Source organism: Hyaena hyaena, unplaced genomic scaffold, assembly GCF_003009895.1.
Source record: "Hyaena hyaena isolate Hyena2069 unplaced genomic scaffold, ASM300989v1 scaffold_64, whole genome shotgun sequence".
NCBI lineage: Eukaryota > Metazoa > Chordata > Mammalia > Carnivora > Hyaenidae > Hyaena > Hyaena hyaena.
In genome coordinates this window covers 4,186,661-4,208,107 of record NW_024080698.1, presented here as the reverse complement: position 1 = coordinate 4,208,107, position 21,447 = coordinate 4,186,661, and the positions used below count along the sequence as shown (strand labels likewise).

Genomic DNA, 21,447 nt, shown 5'->3' with positions numbered 1-21,447 from the left:
CAAGTTTTACAGACTTTGCAAGATAGGGGATGACTTGCTTCTCTAGTCCAAGCCTAATTTTAGTTTTTCATAAGATAAACAAGTACAGGATACTGGGAACTTCAAAACCTGACCACCCAGTATGTTCTTTTACTCTCTCCTCTATCTCCATTCAAAGCATTATGACTCAGTATCTGAGTTCTCAGGTGTCAGCCCTTTGCTTCTAAGACTTCTTGGCTTTCTTTCCCTCCAAAATGTCAAATTAGATCTATCCCTTTTTTCTCCCTGTCGTTTCTGACAGGTGGACAGAGAAGGTTTTGCATACTCAAATCTAGGTGTCTGCTTTTTTTTAAAGGGTAGGAGGTCCTCTGAGCACCTTCAGGAGAAATGGCTGGCTCTGGTGAGTCCAGCGTGGACACCACTGTCACTTTGGGGTGGATGCAGTGGTCAAATCCTTTGCTCTGGAGGATAATAATATCTATCATGAATCACTAAACTGCCACAATTTTTGAAGAGCGATTTCTCACAGGAACTTTGAGAGCATTACACATCCCATTTGCCTCAGTAACGTGAAACTTATTTTTCTAAAAAAGGTTCAGGCAGATCCTGGTGTGACTCACTAGAGAACAATAGTTAAGGCACAGTTTATTTTCATCTTTTTCCTTGAGAAAAGGAAAAATTGATTAAACTTATAGGAATGTAAGCAGGCTTGCATCTGCAAAGCAGAACTGGATCAAAGAATCATGCAAACACAGATAGGATTAAAATTGGTACGTGCTTTGAACAAAAGGTGGGTTGTGGGAGGTCCTGGGTCATCCTGAAGGGGCACATCAGGCTTCTTGGGGAAGCAGAATTGAGGTTGACATCGCAAGGATAAGTAGGAGTTAATAAGAAAAAGGTATGGTGTGAGGTCAGGGAAGAGTGTGAAGCCAAGGGAACATCTGCAAAGGCCTGGGCCAAAAGGAAATGGCATGTTGTAGGGAGGGAGAGCAGGCCAGGGCACACGTTTGTGTGTGTACAGGCCTTGTACACAGGGCCTCTGGCTGAAATCCAGACTGCCTCCCTCTCTTGTCCATATTCAGATTTACCCTCATGCGTACTGCTCTCCATCCCTCCATGCCTACCCACATCTCCAAACTTCCATCTGAGATCATATCCTTCTTCCTTTAATATTTTAGTGTGGGATTGCTAGAGACAAATTGTATCAGGTCTTCTTTTTAAAAACCTCTTTATTTTGCCTTTTTTTTTTTCTAGTAACAGTTTTGTATCCAGGAGTTTTGTTGACGTGTAATTTACAAACTTCACCTGTTTAAAGTGCACCATCAACAGGTATATTTTTAGTAGTGCAACTATGAACATAATCTAATTTCAGAGCATACTTGTCTCACCCAAAAGAAACTTTGTGCCCATCAGCAATCACTTCCTACTCCACCTCTCTTCCCCCAGCACCCCACCACAGCCCTAGGCAGACACAGATCTATTTTCTGTCTGTAGGGATTTGCCTCTTCTGGATGTTCCATAGTGCTTGTGTCTCGCTTCTTTCACCCAGCAGAGTGTGTTCATGGCTGATCCATACTGTAGCATGTATCAGTAACTTGTTCCTTTTTATGGCCAAATAATATTCCATTGTATGTGTATGCTACATTTCATATCTGTTGATCAATTGATGACTATTTGGGTTATTTCTACATTTTTTTTTAAAAAATAAGCTGTGAACATTGGTGTACAAGTTTTCGTGTGCACTTTTTTCATTTTTTATTGTTATAAAATATACAAAACAGTTCATCATCTTGACCATTCTTAAGTGTACAGTTCAGTGGGATTAAGTACATTCATATTGTACAGCCATCCCCACCATCCATCTCCAGAATGCCTTTCATCTTTTTTTAGGTTTGTTTATTTATTTTGAGAGAGAGCACATGCGCGCAAGCAAGCAGGGGAGGGGCAGGAATTGAGAGAGAGAGAGAGAGAGAGAATGAATGAATCCCAAGTAGGCTCCTCACTGTCAGCCCATAGCCTGATGCCGGGCTCTGACCCATGAACTGTGAGGTCATGACCTGAGCTAAAACCAAGAGTTGGATGTTTAACCGACTAAGCCACTCAGGCGCCCCAAGAATGCTTTTCATCTTGTAAAACAGGAAGTATATTGCCATTAAACGATCACTCCCCATTACATCTTCCCTCAGCCCCTAGAAACCACCATTCTACTTTCTCTCATTATAATTTTGACCCTTCTAAGTAGTGGAATCATATAGCATTTGTCTTTTTGTGACTGGCTTGTTTCACTTAGCATAATGTCCTCAAGATTCATCCATGTAGCTTATTTCAGAATTGCCTTCCTTTTAAGGTTTAATTAATAAGGAGAGACTTTCTTCTGTCATTTTGCTTTTTTGTTCTATATTTTATAGTTTTTTTTTAAGTCACTGATTTCATGCATTACTGTCTTTTGTGTTTAGTTGACCTTTTGGTAGTGAAACATTTCAGTTCCTTTCTCTTTTCCTTTGTATATATTCCATAGTTAGTTTCTTTGTGGTTCCCATGGGGATAACACTTAATATCCTAAAGTTGTAACACTTTAATTTGGATTTAAACCAACTTAACTTTAGTAACACAAAAACCTTTGTCCTTACATGTCTGTCTCCATTCTTTTCAGTTGTTTATATCACAGTATAGCATCTTTGTACATTGTGTGTCCCAAAACATAAACTAATAATTTTTAAAAACGCATCAATCTCTTATGTAGAAAATGAAATGTGGAGTTCCAAACCAAAGTTATAATACTGCTAGCTCTTAGACTACGAATTGCTTTTTAAAAATGTATTAAACTCGAGTTCTTTCCTTTTGCCACTGTGGCCATTGCCTTGAGTATGCTCAGGCTTTAGAAGAGGCTTGCCTCTAGTGTCCTCCATTGTGGCAAAAAGGTCTGGTTGGTCCCCATGAGATCAGTGTAAGTGCCAATGCCAACTCCCATCATTTCTGCTCAATAGCAGAAAAACACTTTGGCCCTGCCAGAAGGTCAGCCATATCGGCATAGGGAAGTGTAAGGGTACTGCCAGTGCTGGATGATGAATAAGAATTCTGTGCTGGCTGCTCAGAGCTACTGTGAATCTGGGAAGACTGGCCACCTCAAGTGCCTTGAAGAGTGGCTCCAGGCCAAGAAAGAAGAAATTATTATGACTGCATCCAAGGAGGAAGAGGCCAAGAAATAAAGCTCCCTGCTTTTGTCTATACATACTGGCCTTGGTAGTTACATAGATCAATCATTCAATAAAACAAACCCTGGGACACCTGGGTGGCTCAGTCGGTTAAGCGTCCAACTTCAGCTCAGGTCATGATCTCACGGTTCGTGGGTTCAAGCCCCATGTCGAGCCTTGTGCTGCCAGCTCAGAGTGTGGCACCTGCGTGGCTCAGTTGGCTGAGTGTCTGATTCTCAATTTCGGCTCAAATTATGATCTCACAGTTCATGAGTTCGAGCCCCACATCGAGTTCCACACTATTAGCACAGAGCCTGCTTGGGATTCTCTTTCTCCTCCCTCTCTCCCAAAAATAAATAAAGTTTAAAAAATTACTGTCTAGTGCCCTTTTGTTCAACCTGCAGGACACCCTTGAACAATTCTTGTAGGGCAGGTCTAGTAGTAATGAACTCCCTCAAGTTTTGTTTTTCTGGAGATTTCTTAATTTATCTTTCACTTTTAAAGGACAATTTTGCCATGTATATGGTTCTTGGTTGACATTTTTTCCCTTTAGCACTTTGAATATATCAGCCCCCTGCCTTCAGCCCTCTATAGAGTTTCTGAGAGAAATCTGCTTTATTGAGGATCTCTTGTGTGTAATGATTGGCTTCCCTCTTGCTACTTTCATGATTGTCTTTGGCCTTCAGCAGTTTGATTATAACGTACTTCAGTGTGGGTCCTTTTGAGATCAATCTACTTGGAATTCATTGACCTCTTTGGATGTTTACATTCATGTCATCAAATTTGGGAAGTTTTGGGTCACTCTTCAGATTTCTCTCTGCCTCTCTCTCTCTCTCTCTCTCTCTCTCTCTCTCTCTCCTGGGACTCCCACAATGCATACTTTGTGGAGCCCTTTATGCCCTGTTCTCTGTACTTCAATCTTTTCTCTCTCTGTTCTTTGGACTCAGTAATTTCCACTATCTTCAGTCTTTCTGATTCTTCTGCCTGCTAAAATCGGCCTTTGAACGCCTCTAGTGACTCCATCAGTTATTTTATTTTTTCAGCTCCAGATTTTTTGTTTGTTTGTTTCTCTTTAGGTTTTCTCCTTTATCCGTATTCTGTTTTGTTCACACATTGTTTTGTTGACTTTTTCCACATCTTTCTTTAGTTCTTTGAGCATATTTAAGACACTTGTGTTAAAGTCTTTGTCTAGGGGCACCTGGGTGTCTCAGTTGTTTGGGCGTACAATTCTTGGTTTTGGTTCAGGTCATGATCTTGCAGTTCATGGGATTGAGCCCTGCATTGAGCTTCGCACTGACACCATGGAGCCTGCTTGTGAATCTCTCTGGGCTTTTCTTTGTGGGAAAGTTTAAGTGACCACTTCAGTCCCTTTTCTTACTGTAAGTCAAGTCAGACTCTGTTTCTTACTGATTCAAATTCAGTGGTTTCAGGAATTGTCCATTTCAGGGGTGCCTGGGTGGCTCAGTCAGTTAAGTGTCCAACTCTGGCTCAGGTCATGATCTCACAGTTTGTGGGTTCAAGCTCCATGTCAGGCTCTGTGCTGACAGCTCAGAGCCTGGAGCCTGCTTCCAGATTCTGTGTCTCCCTCTCTCTCTGCCCCTCCTCTGCTCACAGTCTGTCTCTCTGTCTCTCAAAAATAAATAAACATTTAAAAATTTTTTTTAAAAAAAGGAAATGTCCATTTCATCTAAGTTATCTTTTTCTGGAATATAATTATTCATAAAATTCTTTTGTAATCCTTTTTATTTCTATAAGGTTGGTAGTGAGACTCTTTGATTTTTGGTTTTAGTAATTTGAATCTTCTCTCCTTTTATTAAATTTAGCTGAAGGTTGATCTACTTTGTTGATCTTTAAAAGAACTTATTTTGTTTTATTGATTTTCAAAATGTTTTTCTATTCTATATTTCATTAATTTTTGCTCTGATATTTATTATGTTTCTTCTGCTTGCTCTCAGTTTAGTTTGCTCTTCTTTTTCTGGTTTGATATGGTGGAAAGTTACGATTCTTTTATAAAGGTGTTTATAATTTTCCCTTTAGGCATGTATCTTATATGTCTTGGTATGTTGTGTTTTGGTTTTTATTCATCTCAAAGTATGTTATAATTTCTCTTGTCATTTCTTCTTTGACTTCATTGGTTATTTACAGTGTATTACATAATTTATGCATATTTGTAAATTTCCCCAAGTTCTTTCTGCTTTTGATTTCCAATTTATTTCCATTGTGGTTGGAGAATATACTTTATTTTTTTTAAGAGTGACATATATATATTCTAATTGATTTATATACTTGTTCAAATCTTTTACATCATTGATGAATTTCTGCCTACTCTGTTTTTGAAAGTGAGGTCCCCAGTTATTGAAACTACTACTATTATTATTGTCTGTTTTCATTTTATCAGTTTTTGTTACATGTATATTGAGGCTCTGGTTTTAGATACATACCCGTTTATAACTGTTGTGTCTTCCTGATGGATTTACCAATTTATCATTATAAAATGACTCTATCTATGGTAATAGTTTTCCCTTAAAATATATTTTTTTCTGACATTAATATAGCCATTTCATTGGATACTTAGAAAAGTATTATTTAATTTTCACATATTTATAACCTTCCCAAATCTCTTTTTATTTATTTTTAATTTCATTCCACTGTTGTCAGAAAACATACTTTCTGTAATTTCAAGCCTTTTAAATCTATCTAGGCTTGTTTTATGGCCTAACAGTGGTCTAGCCCATAGAATCTCTCATGTGTACTTAGGAAGGCTGTTTATTCTGTTGTTGGGTGGAATGTTCTATAGATTTCTAGTTCTGTAGGTCTAGTTGGTTAATGTTGTTCTTCAAATCTTTTATATCCTTATTGATCTTCTGCTTAGTTATCCTGTCAATTATTGAGAGCAGGGTATTAGAGTCTTCAACTATGGTTTTTGAATTTTATATTCCCATCAGTTTTTGCATCATCTAGGAAGAAAAGCTAGCTCTTAGACTCTGAAGTCTGTCTCAATGTTATCTCATTTTCAGGACGTTGAAAAGTAAGAGACTCCAGTGATTAGATGATACTTTCAATGCATATGTTTGGGAATGGTTCTAGGATTTTTCAGATGATTTGGCACATGAACACTGGTATTCAGACTTGTTCTCATTTGCTTTTAAACATAAACTGCATTTGTGGATCTATGATTATTGGCTTTTAATTTTTTTTTAAGTTACTTCATTGTAATTGTCATCACTCACCCTCAGAATCTCAGGTATAGCCACACAGGTGAAGGTAGAGTCAGCTTTCTCCAGGACATGGTGACTGCAAACCAAGCAGCCACAGGCACTGGTAAAAGCACAGGAGAAACACACATAGATTTGACCTTATGAAATACCATCACCTGGGCCAAATTTACCTCTGTTTTTAATCTTTTCAAAGTCATGTTGCTCTGTAAAGAAAATATAGTTTCCTCAATAAGGATTATTTATTTTTTACAAAGTCAGATATCAATAATTTTTCAGAAGATTTCCCCAGTCTTAAATTGGGTTATAAAAATAGATCTATTTTGGGAACCAGATGATTTACTGCTTTTCATTTTACTGGCCCCTGTGTCAGTCATCTACAGAAAGCCTCCCTCATTTTGTCAACTCTCTTGTTCCTGTGTTGTGTTCAGTTCCTTGCTCCAGCCACTGTCTTAGGTGCCGGTAGCATAGTAACGGGTGCAATAGGCACAGAGCTCACCCTACCAAACTTGCAGTTTTGGAAGGGTGGGGAATGTTAGGCAGATGTCTTATAAACAAGTCTTTGTTAACAGTGTCGGTATTAATTTTTTAAATGCTTATTTAGTTTTGAGAAAGAGAGACTCAGAGCATGTGTGGGGGAGGGGAAGACAGAGATGGAGACACAGAATCTGAAGCAAGTTCCAGGCTCTGAATTGTCAGCACAGAACCTAACACAGGGCTTAAGCTCACAAGCTGTGAGATCATAACCTGAGCCGAAATGGATAATTAACCAACTGAGCCATCCAGGTGCCCCAGCATTGGTGGGCATTGTGAAGAAAGGTACAGGAGCTGAGAAAAAATACCACAGGGATCTAAATATGGCCTGTAGGGTATTGTGGGATTAATGGTTCTGTAGGGATGAACACTAAGGCTTTCGTACATAATTATGTGCTCAGGGTATGCAATCAGTTTATAGATGTTTTTCTTGGCCTTGTGTAGGTAAATATAATAGATTGGAACCTTTAAAATACCATATTAAAATCTATTCTCATTCATCATGTGAATAAGATTTTGTGGAATTTTTCAATATAAGCTGCAGCTAATGATGAAATTCTTCCATAAGCTAGAAAGAAGCCTATAGTTACAAGTAGGGTTCAGAGAGAGGGAGTGGTGCAGTCCCCACAGGGAGCTTTCACTTGATGCAGAACTCCCCTGGATTCTGTAGGTGCCCAGATCACTCTGATGAGTGCTGTCAACTACAGAGGGGTCTGGAGGCTCAGCCCCCTTTTGAGTCAATGAGAACCCCTGAAGAGACCCCCACTCAGGTCCAGATTTAAAGAGTAAGTTTTCCTTTACTTAGACTTGAGCTGTCAGAACAACAGGGTTGGGGTTGGTGCAAGAAGGCAGAAAGTTGGAGATAGGCCTGAATTGCAAGGTACTTTGCTCTTAGGATTGCCTTTGCTGTGTCCCAAAGGATTTGGACTTCGTGTTTTCATTATCCTTTGCTTCCGTGTATTTTTAAATTTCTTCCTTGATTTCCTGATTAATCCATTCATTCTTTAGTAGAATGTTCTTTCACCTCCATGTATTTGAGGGCTTTCCAAATTTTTTCTTGTGATTGATTTCAAGTCTCATAGCCTTGTGATCTGAAAATATGCATGATATGATTTCAATCTTTTTGTACTTGTTGAGGGCCAATTTGTGACCTGTTATGTGATCTATTCTGAAGAACGTTCCATGTGCCCTTGAGAAGAATGTGTATTCTTCTGCTTGAGGATGAGATGTCCTGAATATATTTGTTAAGTCAATCTGTTTCTAGTATGTAATTCAAAGTCTTTGTTTCCTTGTTGATTTTCTGCTTAGTTGATCTGTTCATTTGCTATGCATTAAAGTTTCCTACTATTATTAAGGAGTTTCTTTATGTTTGTGATTAACTGATAGGTCTATTTGGGTGCTCCAAGTTGGGGGCATAAATATTTATGAGTGTTAACTTTTCTTGATGGATAGACCTCTTAATTACAATATAATGCCATTCTTCATCTCTTGGTACAGTCTTTGTTTTAAAATCTAGTTTGTCTGATATCAGTATGGCTACTCTGGCTTTCTTTTGATGTCCATTAGCATGATAAATGGCTCTCCATCCCCTCACTTTCAATCTGCATGTATCTTTAGATCTAAAATGAATCTCTTGTGAGCTGCATATAGATGGATCTTGGGTTTGTGTTTATTCCAATCTGATATTCTGTATCTTTTGATTGAAACATTTAGTCCATTTACATTCATAGTAATTATTTAAAGATATGAATTTAGTGTCATTTACCTACAGAGTTGGTATTTCTGGTGATATTTTCTGGTCCTTTGTAGTCTTTGTTGCTTAGTTCTTCTTTTTTTCCCTCCACTCAGTGCCCCTCCTGCCTTAAAATTTCTTGCAGGTCTGGTTTAGTGGTCACGAATTCCTTTAGTTTTCATTTGTCTGGAAAAGTCTTTATCTCTCCTTCTATTCTGAATAACAGCCTTGCTGGATAAAGGATTCTTGGGTACATATTTTTCCTATTCAGTACATTGAATATTTCCTGCTGTTCCTTTCTAGCTGTCAGAATGGCTAAAATTAACAACTCAGGAAACAACAGATGTTGGTGAGGATGTGGAGAAAAGGGGACCCTTTTGCACTGTTGGTAGGAATGCAAACTGGTATAGCCACTCTGGAAAACAGTATGGAGGTTCCTCAAAAAGTTAAAAATAGAACTACCCTATAACCCAGCAATTATACTACTAGGTATTTATCCAAAGGATACAAAAATGCTAATTCAAAGGGGCACATGTACCCATGTTTATAGCAGCATTATCAACAATAGCCAAATTATGGAAAGAGCCCAAATGTCCATTGACTGATGAATGGATAAAGAGAATGTGATATATATATATAAACACACACACACACACACACACACACACACACAGTGGAATACTACTCAGCAATCAAAAAGAATGAAATCTTACATTGCAACAATGTGGATGGAACTAGAGTTCATATTATCTAAACGAAATAAGTCAGTCAGAGAAAGACAAATATCATATGATTTCACTCATGTGGAATTTAAGAAACAAAACAGATGAACATAGGAGAATGGAAAAAATAAGATAAAAACAGAGAGAGGGCAAGCCATAAGAGACTTTTAAATACAGAGAACAGAGTTGCTGGAGGGGAGGTGGGTTGGGGGATTGGCCAGATGGTAAGGGGGGCACTTGCTGGGATGAGCACTGGGTGTTACATATAAGTGATGAATCACTGGGTTCTACTCCTGAAACCAATACTACACTGTATGTTAACTTCTTGAATTTCAATAAACAAATGCAAATATATATAATAGAATATTAATCAGCCATCAAGAAGGAAATCTTGCCAAATGCAACAACATGGATGGAGCTAGAATGTACTATGCTAAGTGAAATTGAAATAAGTCAAGCAGAGAAGGACAAATACCATATGATTTCATCATATGTGGAATTTAAGAAACAAAATAGATGAACATATTGGAAGGGACAAAAACGAGAGGAGAGAGGGAAACAAACCATAGTAGACTCTTAATGATTGAGAACAAACTGAGGGTTGATGGAGGGAGGGGGTAGGAGAGGGGCTAGATGGATGATGGGTACTAAGGAGGGCACTTGTGATGAGCACTGGGTGTTGTATGTAAGTGATGAATCACTGAATTCTACTCCTGAAACCAGTATTGCACAACTAAATTTTAAATAATTTTTTAAAAAGGAAAAAAAAGAAAGCTAAGGTTAAGGGGGTGTTGGGGTGGCCTGACTTGAACTTTGAGTTCAGGCAGAAGGGGTGCTGGGAGTTATGGGGTGTTTGCCACATTGCCTTTCTCATTATGCTTTTCCTTCTCCTGGCTTGTCCTTGAATTTTCCAGGTGCAGAGGGGAGGTTGTGTGTTTAGAAGGGCAAGTCCTTGGGCCCAGTAGAGAAGACATTCCATGGTGACGGCTGTGGAATGTTTCCCCTGGAGTGTCTGAGTGAAGAAGATGGTCCTCCAGCTGCACACTGCACAGTCTCAGAGGGCAGACATTCCTCTGTGTCCTGGAGTGTGTTCTTATCAGTTGCCTGGCAGTGGTTTGACTCACCTTGCTGTACAAGGTCCTTCAAGCTACAGGGCTTTGGGAAGCACAGCTGTCATCTGGGATTCAGGTGCCTTGATCTTTGATCAATAATACTGGCTCTAAAATGAGCCAGTTGCACAAGGAGAGTTTCCTCATGAGACAGAATCGAACTCACCTGCTACCAGATGTGCTGGTTGTGTGTGCTTTTATCTACATTTATACAAAGACATACGTAAGCATGCAGTCAGGAACAAGCTTCAGAAACTGATAGCTGTTCTATGTAAGCGCTTGTATGTGCTGTGTTCTCAGTCCATTTAATTAAAGTATCACTATCCCCATTTTGTATATAAGAAAACTGAGGCTCAGCACTGGTATGTGGTAGAGTGAGGCTTCAACTCCAGGATTCCTTGATGTCCATGCCTTGCCCTTTTCCTCTGCACCATATTGTACTCTTATTGGTATGAAGAACCATTCTGTGTTGGAGCAGAACACATGAGCAGGTTTTAAAACTTCCATTGTGAGGTGAGCCCAGTGCCCATGTGGTACCTTCATCTGTGGGGTGACATTTGCCTCTGTGAGTCCATTAGCAGCCTTGGCATCTGGTGGTGCTCTCTGCATCTGGGCCCCACCAGGATGTGCCTTACACGGGGAGGACTGGACCATTCTCTTGGGCCTCTCCCCTCCCATCTACTCCTGAACCTCTGCCCTGTGTCACTTCATCACAGCCACAGCCACGTCATTCAAGCCAGGCAGAAGCAGGTGTGAGCATCTAGATCTGCTCCACACTAGGTGGGATGTGGCACCTTTCTGTACCCCAACCCATGGGGCATGTGCACACACTCACACATAGAACTGCACATCATGACTTCTTAAGAGTGACAGTAGACATAAAATGACAACCTCAAACCCCTTTCTCTCAAACTAGGACCAGTGGATAGTCTCCTGGGGCCCCTTTACCTTCTGGGCCCTGGCATGTTCCTGCACGGGGCTGCTTGACAGGCAGAGCCATTTCAGGAGGAGATTCGTGTCCTTTGGATTCCCTGGCTTCCCGTAAGCCCGTCTGAGGGGCTGTCTTCTGAGGACAGCTTAGGACTCTCTCCTTCAGTGGAGTGAGCACCCCGCAACAGGCAGGGAGCACATTGATCTCATCTATCTCTGTGTCCCGTGTCCTCAAAAGTGCCTGCCAATGCCGGACTGATAGTCACACGAGTATACAGGTTGGTGTCTCTGCTTTGCTACTTTGAACCAGTTAATATACTTTTTTAATATATGTTCTCAGTCCCAAAATGTGGATACTAAAGATTCCTGGGGATTAAATGAAGTAACTCAAATAATATACTACATAGTTGATAGTTAATTACAATTGTTGTGGTTAACTCCAAATTCAATCAATAGAAAGCTCTTGCTCTTATACTTTCCAGTCCAGGGTAGTAGTTGGTTACTCTTACCCAACTCCTACCATTTTCACTTTCCTTATGACTTTTTACATTTTCCTGCTTTTCCTTTTCTGATGCCTCTTCTTTCAAATGCCCTGGTAGCTTCTTAACCCCTGGTTCCACCATAATATCAGAGAATAGCAGGAAACAGTGGGATCAGGAAGTTCGCTAGGGGTTGCACTGCATCTGTAGACTGCTTTAGGGACATCAGAACAATTAAGTCTTTCAATCCATGAGCATGAGACGTCTTTCCATTTTTTTTTTTTTTTTTGCTATCTTCTTTAATTTTATTCAGCAACTTTATATAGTTTTTAGTGTACAAGTCTTTCATCTATTTGGTTAAGTTTTTTCCTGAGTAGTTTGCTCTTTTTTGATGCTATTATAAATAGAATTGTTTTCTTAATTTCCTTTTCAGGTTGTTCATTGTCCATTCACAGAAACGACTGATTTTTGTGTGTTCACTTTGTGTCCTGCAACTTCGCTGAATTCGTTTGTTCTAACAGTTTTTTGTTTTTGTTCAGGGTTTTTTTTTTGTTTTTTTTTTTTTTTTTACAAATAGTTCATTGTCAGATTAGTTTCCACATAACACCCAGTGCTCATCCCCACAAGTGTCCTCCTCCATGCCCATCCCCCCTCCCCCCCACATCCATCAGTCCTCAGTTTTTGTCAGCATTCAAGAGTCTCTCATGGTTTGCCTCTCTCCCTTTCCCCCACCATTTCCCCCCTTCTTCTCCCCCTTGTTCCTCCGTCAAGTTCCTCCTAATCCTCCTATACATGCAAACATATGATATTTGTCCTTCTCTGCCTGACTTATTTCGCTCAGCATAACACCCTCAAGGTCCATCCATGTTGCTACACATGGCCAAATTTCATTGTTTCTCATTGCCATGTAGTATTCCATGGTATAGATAAACCACATCTTCTTGATCCATTCGTCCGTTGATGGACACGTAGGCTCTTTCCATGTCTTGGCTATTGTGGAGAGTCCTGCTATGAACATTGGGGTCCATGTGCTCCTATGCATCAGCACTCCTGTATCCCTTGGGCAAATTCCTAGCAGTGCTATTGCTGGGTCATAGGGGAGTTCTATTGTTAGTTTCCTGAGGAACCTCCACACTGTTTTCCAGAGGAGCTGTATGTTCAGGGTTTTCTACACATAAGATCGTATCATCTGTGAACAGACATAACTTTATATCTTCCTTTTCAATTTGGATGCTTTCTAGTTCTTTTTCTTGCCTAATCTCTCTGGCTAGACCTTCTAGTACTGTGTCGAATGGAAATGGTGAGAGCAGGCATTCTTCTCTTGTTCCTGATCGTAGAGGAAAAGCTTTCAGTTTTTTGCTGTAGAGGATGATGTTCATTGTGGGTTTGTCACATGCGGCCTTCGTTATGTTGAGTTTCTTTCTTTTCCTAGGGTTTTGGTTTTTTTTAGTAGTTTTATCATGAAAGGGTGTTGAATTTTGTCAGATATTTTTCCTGGATCCATTGAGATGATCATGTGGGATTTTTTCCTTTCATTCTGTTGACCAGATTTTTTTGAGGAAACCAAATTCTACGCAGTCTAAGAAACAAAGCCAGTGGAGCTTTGTTCACCTTTTTAAGAATTTGGCTGGTCAGAAGATGAACATTTTGGGATTATTATTAACTCTGGCAAAAACCAATGTGTCCTTTGCTCTGTTAAATATTTTCTTTGTATTTCTCCCATCATTTCCCATTATGTGCTGTGTACAAGTGGCAAATGTTAATTGGTCAGATAAAAGTCTGAGGATTCATAGTAACTGACAATAAAAAATAGCTTTCTGTATAAATGGTGAGTTAGTATGTGTGGGGTAGAGGACACTGTTTTGAAGTCAACTATGAAAGAGGCAGGGACATAGCTTGAATTTTATTTCCATGAAGAGTCAGAGCTTTTTAATTTAGAAAGAAACCATGGAACTATATGGATGAAATGAAAATAATATCTGGGATGATTTGTTTTGAAATAACCTTGTGGGAGTGGGAGGGGGAGAAGGTGTAAAAATGAAACAAGAGTGACAATATGTTAAGTTCATTATATATTCTCTGTATTTTTGTATCTGTTTGAGATTTCTCATAATAAAAAGTTCAGAAAAGAAACTCAATGTAAATCAATGATGATGTTGCAACTTTATATGGAAATACTGTATATATAGCCATTACAGTAACACTTCTGAAGAATTTTAAAGATGTGATATAAGAAAACCAGGAAGTCAGTCTTGCTAACAAGGTGTATGTGGATGTACACACATATCTGCGTAGACAAAAATATTGGAAGGAAATTAAAACATTAATTGGAGTTATCTTGGTTAAGGTGGGATTATGGATGATTTTCATTCTCTGTATCTATCAGACTTCTTACAGTGAACAAGAGAAAAACACGCCAACATATAGCTAATATACAGAGTTATATTAGTTTCAGGTTACAATATAATGATTCAACATTTCTGTACATTGCTCAATGCTTACCATAAGTGTACTCTTAATCTCCTTTATCTGTTTCACCCATGAAAAAAAAACAGTTTCTGAAAAAACTTTTGAAAGAAAGGAATCAAATCTGCATTGTATAGTTTGGTCAAGCATTTTTTCCAGTGAACTGTTTTCCGTGAACTCTGATCAGTAATCTATGTGGCTCCTAATCTTGAGCTGTGGGCATGGTTTGGGCCTATACCATCCTGTACTCTGCCCTGGAATCTGTCTTTGGTGGGGTGTGTGCAGACAAGGTCCTGGGCAAAAAGCAGTCACCAAAACCATTTTACTCATTGTTGACTTTCGTTAAGCATGTCTCTTTTAACATGAATTTCCATTTGATTTTAGTGAACTGGATATGATTTCCACGAGGGTGATGGACATTAAGCTTCGAGAAGCTGCAGAAGGCCTTGGGGAGGACAGCACAGGTAAGGCCCTCACTTCCCCTGCCCTGAGAAGAACCCATGTTGGGTTGCGGGGCAGGGAGAAGGGCTGATAGAGCCAAGCCCCTGGGGTTCTGTGTGTGGATAGTGGGGTTTGGGGGTTCAGTTCACAGTGTGTCCAGATACCCCCATGCCCCTCACAATGACTGAAGAGCACATCTGGATTATTTAAGGCCACTTCAGAGCAGTACTCCTTTGCTTCTCTGTCAAACCTGGGGGGATTTTAAAGTCATATTCCTCATTCCTGGAGGCAAATCCATCCCCATGTTTGGTTGACTTGAAAACAAGGAGGAACAGGGGCACCTGGTGGCTTAGTCGGTTAAGGGTCCGACTTTCACTTAGGTCATGATCTCATGGTTCGTGGGTTCAAGCTCCGCGTCGGGCTCTGTGCTGACTGCCAGCTCAGAGCCTGGAGCCTGTTTTCTGAGTCTGTGACTCCCTCTCTCTCTGACCCTCCCCTCCTCACGCTGTCTCTCTCTCTCTCCTAGAAATAAATTTAAAAAACATTTAAAAAAAATTAAAAAACAAAAAGAAAACAAGGAGGAACAATGCAATGGAGTCATTTATCACCCCACAACAGCCAAAGGATCAGTAGGAGGTTGGGAAAAGCACGGGATGGCCTGATCATGCAGAAGAAATAATATTATTAAGACAGAGCCTTTGGTCTCTCTTTTTCATGGCTTTGATTCTCCTTCAGAGACCAGTCCTATACTCCCTGCCAAGCTAAATTACAGGCCCATGAGTCATTATCTCATTACATGTTCTAAGACTTACCTGATTATGTGATTGGTTCACTGTTTTCCATAGATTGCTATTTGTCTAGACAGAATTGTAAAATTGACCTTAAAAAATTTGGTCTCCCCACAACATTCCTTTTTCTTAGTTCCCTATCATTCTCTTGTTTAAAGTTAAAATGCTAAAAAATAAAAATAAAAAAATAAGGGTAAAATGCTAGTAGTGGTTTTCTTTGATGTACTCTACTGGCAACAGCTTCTAATAGTATTAAATCCTAGATGCTAACCCTTAGCTTCAAATACTAATTCCATTAAAGATTCTATTTCGTATGCTACAGGATTTTCCTTATTATTCCATATTAGAATTACTTTTCTTCTGTCACATTTTGATAAACACCAAATAAGCCCAAATACAAGGTGAGGTTTTAAAAATTAACTCTTATGGGGGTGCCTGGGTGGTTCAGTCAGTTGAACATCTGGCTCTTGATTTTGGCTTAGGTGAAGCTTGCGGGCTTAGGTCTTGATTCCAGGTTTGTGAGATTGAGCCTCATGTCATGCTCTTTGCTGAGCATGAAGCCTGCTTAGGATTCTTTCCCTGCCCCTCTGCCCCTCTCTCCTACTCTGTCTCATTCTCTCTCTCTCTCAAATACAAATTAAAAAAATAAAAACCCTGAGACAGAAAATGGAATTTCAGAATTTCTCATAATGAAGGATACTGAATTATTTCTGATTTTAAACAGAAAAATACCTTTTTGAAGAAGTATTTAATTAGTCATTAGTCTGAAACAACCTCCATAAATGCTAGTTTGGGATGGTTATGGAGGTTATTGTGAAGAATCAGGTTTAAAAAAATTTTTTTAATGTTTTATTAATTTCTGACAGAGACAGCATGAGTGAGGGTGTGGGGGTCAGAGAGAGAGGGAATCACAGAATCTGAAGCAGGCTCCAGGCTCTGAGCTGTCAGCACAGAGCTCGACACAGGACTCGAACCCATGAACCGTGAGATCATGACCTGAGCTGAAGTTGGACGCCCAACCGACTGAGCCACCCAGGCGCCCCAGGTTTTAAAAACATTTTTTTAACATTTATTCATTTTTGAGAGACAGAGACAAAGTGTGAGGGGGAGGGGAAGAGAGAGAGGGAAACACAGAATCCAAAGCAGTCTCCAGGCTATGAGCTGTCAGCACAGAGACTGATGTGGGGTTTGAACCCATGAACCGTGAGATCATGACCTGAGCTGAAGTTGGACACCTAGCCAACTGAGCCACCTTAGTGCCCCTTTTATAAATTATTTTTTAATGTTTATTTTACTTTTGAGAGAGAGACAGAGTATGAATGGGGGAGGGGCAGAGAGAGAGACACAGAAACCAAAGCATACTTCAGGCTCTGAGATGTCAGCACAGAGCCCACCATGGGGCTCGAATTCACTGACTACAAGATCATGACCTGAGCCAAGTCAGACTCTTAAACTACTGAGCCACCCAGATGCCCCTAGAATCAGTTTTTAAAAAGAAAGAGAGAAATTAAATATTCTTTTCTCTGAACAATAGTAAGTTAAGTTATTCAGATCAACCCCTTCCCATTTAAAATTTAAAATTCTAGATAAGCTTCAACAAATGATGTTGGGCAGACTGGATAGCCACATGCAAAAGAATGAACCTGGACCATTTTCTTTCACATATACAAAGATAAACTAAAAAAAGTCATAAGAGAAAAAAAAAAAACCTCAAAATGAATTAAGGACCTAAATGTGAGGCCTGAAGCCATAAAAATTCTTAAAGAAAGAATAAGCAGTAATCTCTCTGACATGTTTCTAGAAATGTCTCCTGAGGCAAGGGAAATAAAAGCAAAAATGAACTATTGATACTACATCAAAATAAAAAGTTTCTGCACAGCAAAGAAAACAGTCAACAAAACTGAAAGGCAGCCTACTGAATGGGAGAAGATATTTGCAAATGACATATCTGATAAAAGATTAGTATCCAAAATATGTAAAGAAGTGATACAAATCAATATTCAAAAAACAAATAATCCAGTTAAAAAGTGGACAGAAGACACGAACAGATATTTCTCTAAAGAAGACATACAGATGGCCAACAGACACATGAAAAAATGCTCAACATTACTTGTCATCAAGAAAATGCCAACCAAAACTACAATGAGATATCACTTCACACCTGCCAGAATGGCTAAAATCAACAACATGAGAAACAACAGGTATTGGTGAAGATGTGGAGGAAGAAGAATCTTCTTGCATTGTTGGTGGAGAATGCAAATTGGTGCAGCCATTTTGGAAAACAGTATGGAGGATCCTCAAAAAATTAAAAATAGAACTGTCCTACAATCCAGGAATCACACTACTGGGTATTTACCCCCAAAATAGAAAAACACTAATTCAAAGGGATACACACACCTCTCTGTTCATTGTAGCATTATTTGCAATAGACAAGCTATGGAAGCAACTGAAGTGTTCATCAATAGATGAGTGGATGAAGAAAAGTGGTACATACACACAGTGGAATGTTTTTCAGCCATAAAAATGAATGGTGCGCCTGGGTCGCTTAGTTGGTTAAGTGTCAGGCTTTGGCTCAGGTCATGATCTCACAGTTCATGAGTTCAAGCCCTACATCAGGTTCTGTGCTGACAGCTCAGAGCCTGGAGCCTGCTTTGAATTCTGTGTCTCCCTTTCTCTCTATCCTTCCACTGCTCGCACTCTATCTCTCTCTCTCTCAAAAATAAACATTAAAATTTTTTTAAAAAATGGAATCTTGCCATTTGCAACAGCATGGATACAGCTAGAGAGTATAATACTAAGTGTCCTAAGTCAGGAAAAGACAAATAACCGTATGACCTCATTCATTTGTGGAATTTAATTAACTATACAAATGAGCAAGGGAGAAAAAGAGAGAGAGAGAGAGACAAACCAAAAATCAGACCCTTGAATATAGAGAACAAATTGATATTTACCAAAGGGAGAGTGAGAGAGGGAGGGGCTGGGGGATATAGGGGGTGGGGATGAAAGAGTACACTTATCATGATGAAGAAAAAATAAAATGAGAAAAAATTCTAAATAAGACCATTCTTAAAAATCTTTTTTAAAAAATAGTTTATTGTCAAGTTGGTTTCCATGTAACACCCAATGCTCATCCAGTTAAAAATCTTTTTAAAAGTAAGAAATAAGACAGCCAGACTTGAAAGAGAATTTGGTAATCCAGAGGGATAAGTGATCACAGAAGCACTTCTGCCCTCAGATCATTTACCAGTCTTGGAAATTTTGAATTTTATTTTCATGTCTTCATGGAGTGGTAGATGAGAGAAAGGGTCAGATATCAAAGTACATGTCTATACAAGGTGGGCTGTCTCACAGAAGACCCTCTTGACTATAAAGTGGGAACCCAAGGAACAATAAAATCTGAGTAAGTGTGAATCAGAGGTAAATGACCTCTTTATAGACTTGTAAATTGAGTTTGTATCACTTAGGTAATTTAGAGAATCTCAACCCTTGAATTTGGCTAATAGTATTCCTCAAGTGGATATGACTATAGGCACCTTGTCGAATCAGCCATTCTTTTCTGAAGAAAGGTGCCTTCTACCTAGACTTCAAAATACTACAGAAAATAATATTTTCAAAAAGTTCCACGACAAACAGTCAGTGATAACCAGATATATAAAGCCACAGGGCACCATGAATGAGAACCAACATGTTCTAGGTTTAATTGTGTCTCCCCAAAAGTCATATATTGAAATCCTAATCCCTGGTACCTCAGTATATGACTTATATGGAGATTGGGTCATCATTGCAGATGGAATTAGTTAAGACAGGGTCACACTGGAGCATGTAAGGCCTCTAATCTATGACTGATGCCATTATCAAAAGGGGAGATATGGACATAGGTATGCACACAAGAAGAACACCATATGAAGATGAAGTCATATCAGGGTGATAGCATCTACAGGCCACGGAATGTCAAAACTTGTCAGCAAACCACCAGGAGTTAGAGAGGATGGAATAGATGTCTCTGTCATGGCCCTTTGCAGGAAGCAACCATGCCAGTAACACCTTAATCTCAAACTCCTAGCCTCCAGATCTGACAGACAGTATACCTCTGTTGTGTAAGCTGCTCAGTTTGTGCTATTTTGTTACAGCAGCCCTAACAAACTGATACACAGGAGAAATGGGGTGCCTGGGTTGTTCAGTCGGTTAAGTGTCTGACTCCTGGTTTTAGCCCAGGTCATGATCTTGCAGTTTGTGAATTTGGGCCCCACATCAGGTTCTGCCCTGGCAGCGCAGAGTCGGCTTGGGATTCTTTCTCTCCCTCTCTCTCTGCCCCTCCCCAAATCACAGTGTCTCTGTCTCTCTCAAAATAAATGGATAAATTTTTTTTAAAAAAAAATTAATAAGAAACTACACAGCAGAAACAAGAGAAACACAAAAGATACACAAAAGCATCAAATACCAGAATTATCAAACATATGCTATAAAACAGTTGTGCACAGTAGGTTTAAAGATAATTAAAGAACGTTTGAAAATATTTGGAAGGAACAGGGAACTATGAAAAGTGTCATAACACTCAGCCAGTGCTCTGAGGAAGACAAATAAAAGGGATACAGATAGAAGGAAAAAATAAAACTGTCTTTATTTGCAGATGACATGATTATACAAATTATCAAAAAAGTACTTAGATCTCTTAAGCAAGTTTAGCAAGATTGCAAGATACAGTGTCAGTATACAAATATCAATTGTATTTCTGTGTAACTAGCAGTGAACAGTTGTAAAATTGAAATTTTTAAAAGTACAATTTATAATAGCACAAATAAAAAGAACTTAGGTATATATCTAACAAAATGTATGCAAGATCTATATACTGGAAAAAAATTGTTTAAAGAAAGACCTAGGTCAACAAAGACCTAAATACATGGAGTGATATATTCTGTGTTGTGGACTGAATATTTGTGTCCCCAAATTTATGTTAAAATCCTAATACCACCCTGTGAAGATATTAGGAGGGCGGGGCCTTTAGGAGGTAATTGGGCCATGAGGGCGGAACCCTCATGAATGGAATTAGTGCCCTTATCAGAAGAGACCAGAGAGGTACTTGCTTTCTTTCTGCCACTTGAGGACACAGCAGGAAGTTGCAGTCAGCAGCCTGTGAAAGAACCCCAACAGAAGCCCACCATGGTGCCTGCCTCCCAGATCTCAAACTTCTAGCTTCCAGAAGAGTGAGCAATGCATTTCTGTTACTCATAAGGCACCCAGTCTATAGTACATTATTATAGCAGCCTGAACGGACTAAAACTACATTTATAGATTGGAAGACTCAGTGTTGCTAAAATGTCAGTTCTCCCCCAACTGAGCTGCAGAATGGTGTGTTAGTACACATGGGGTAGAATATACTGTTGCTATGTCTTCTGTGGAAGGCTGGACCCAGACCAGTGATCTACAGCAAGAATACTGACCAGTGATCATTTATTTAATTTCCATGAAAAATCAGAGATTTTTTTATTTAGGAAGAAACCAAACCATATAGATAAAGTGATAATAGTATCTGGGAGGATTTGCTTTGAAATAACCTGGCAGGGATGAGGAGGAGAAGGAATAGAAAAGATGAAACAGTCATAATCCCAGCAGGATATTTTTTCATCATTGACAAACTGATTCCAAAATTTACATGAAGAAGCAAAATAACCAGAACAGTGAAAACAGTTTTGAAGAAGAACAAAATTGGAGGTCTCACATTACCTGATTTCAAGACTTACTTGTAAGCTACAATAACAAAGCCAAGTGTGGTAATACTGATGAAAGAATGGACATGTAGAGCTAGAACAGAGTCCAAAAATCAACCCATACAAATGTGGTCAGTTGGTCTTTGACAA

General features: G+C 39.2%; 1 protein-coding gene across 3 annotated transcripts in view; it reads left to right on the top strand.

Annotated features, from left to right (window-relative positions):
• The window catches only part of CRACDL (CRACD like), a 144,220-nt gene that overhangs the window by 63,404 nt on the left and 59,369 nt on the right, over positions 1-21,447 (top strand). For all 3 annotated transcript variants that reach the window (XM_039232383.1, XM_039232384.1, XM_039232382.1), the window contains exon 2: positions 14,745-14,824. In XM_039232383.1, the coding sequence (XP_039088314.1) occupies positions 14,755-14,824 (70 nt within the window). In that variant the 5' untranslated portion in view covers positions 14,745-14,754. The remainder of the gene's footprint in view (positions 1-14,744; positions 14,825-21,447) is intronic.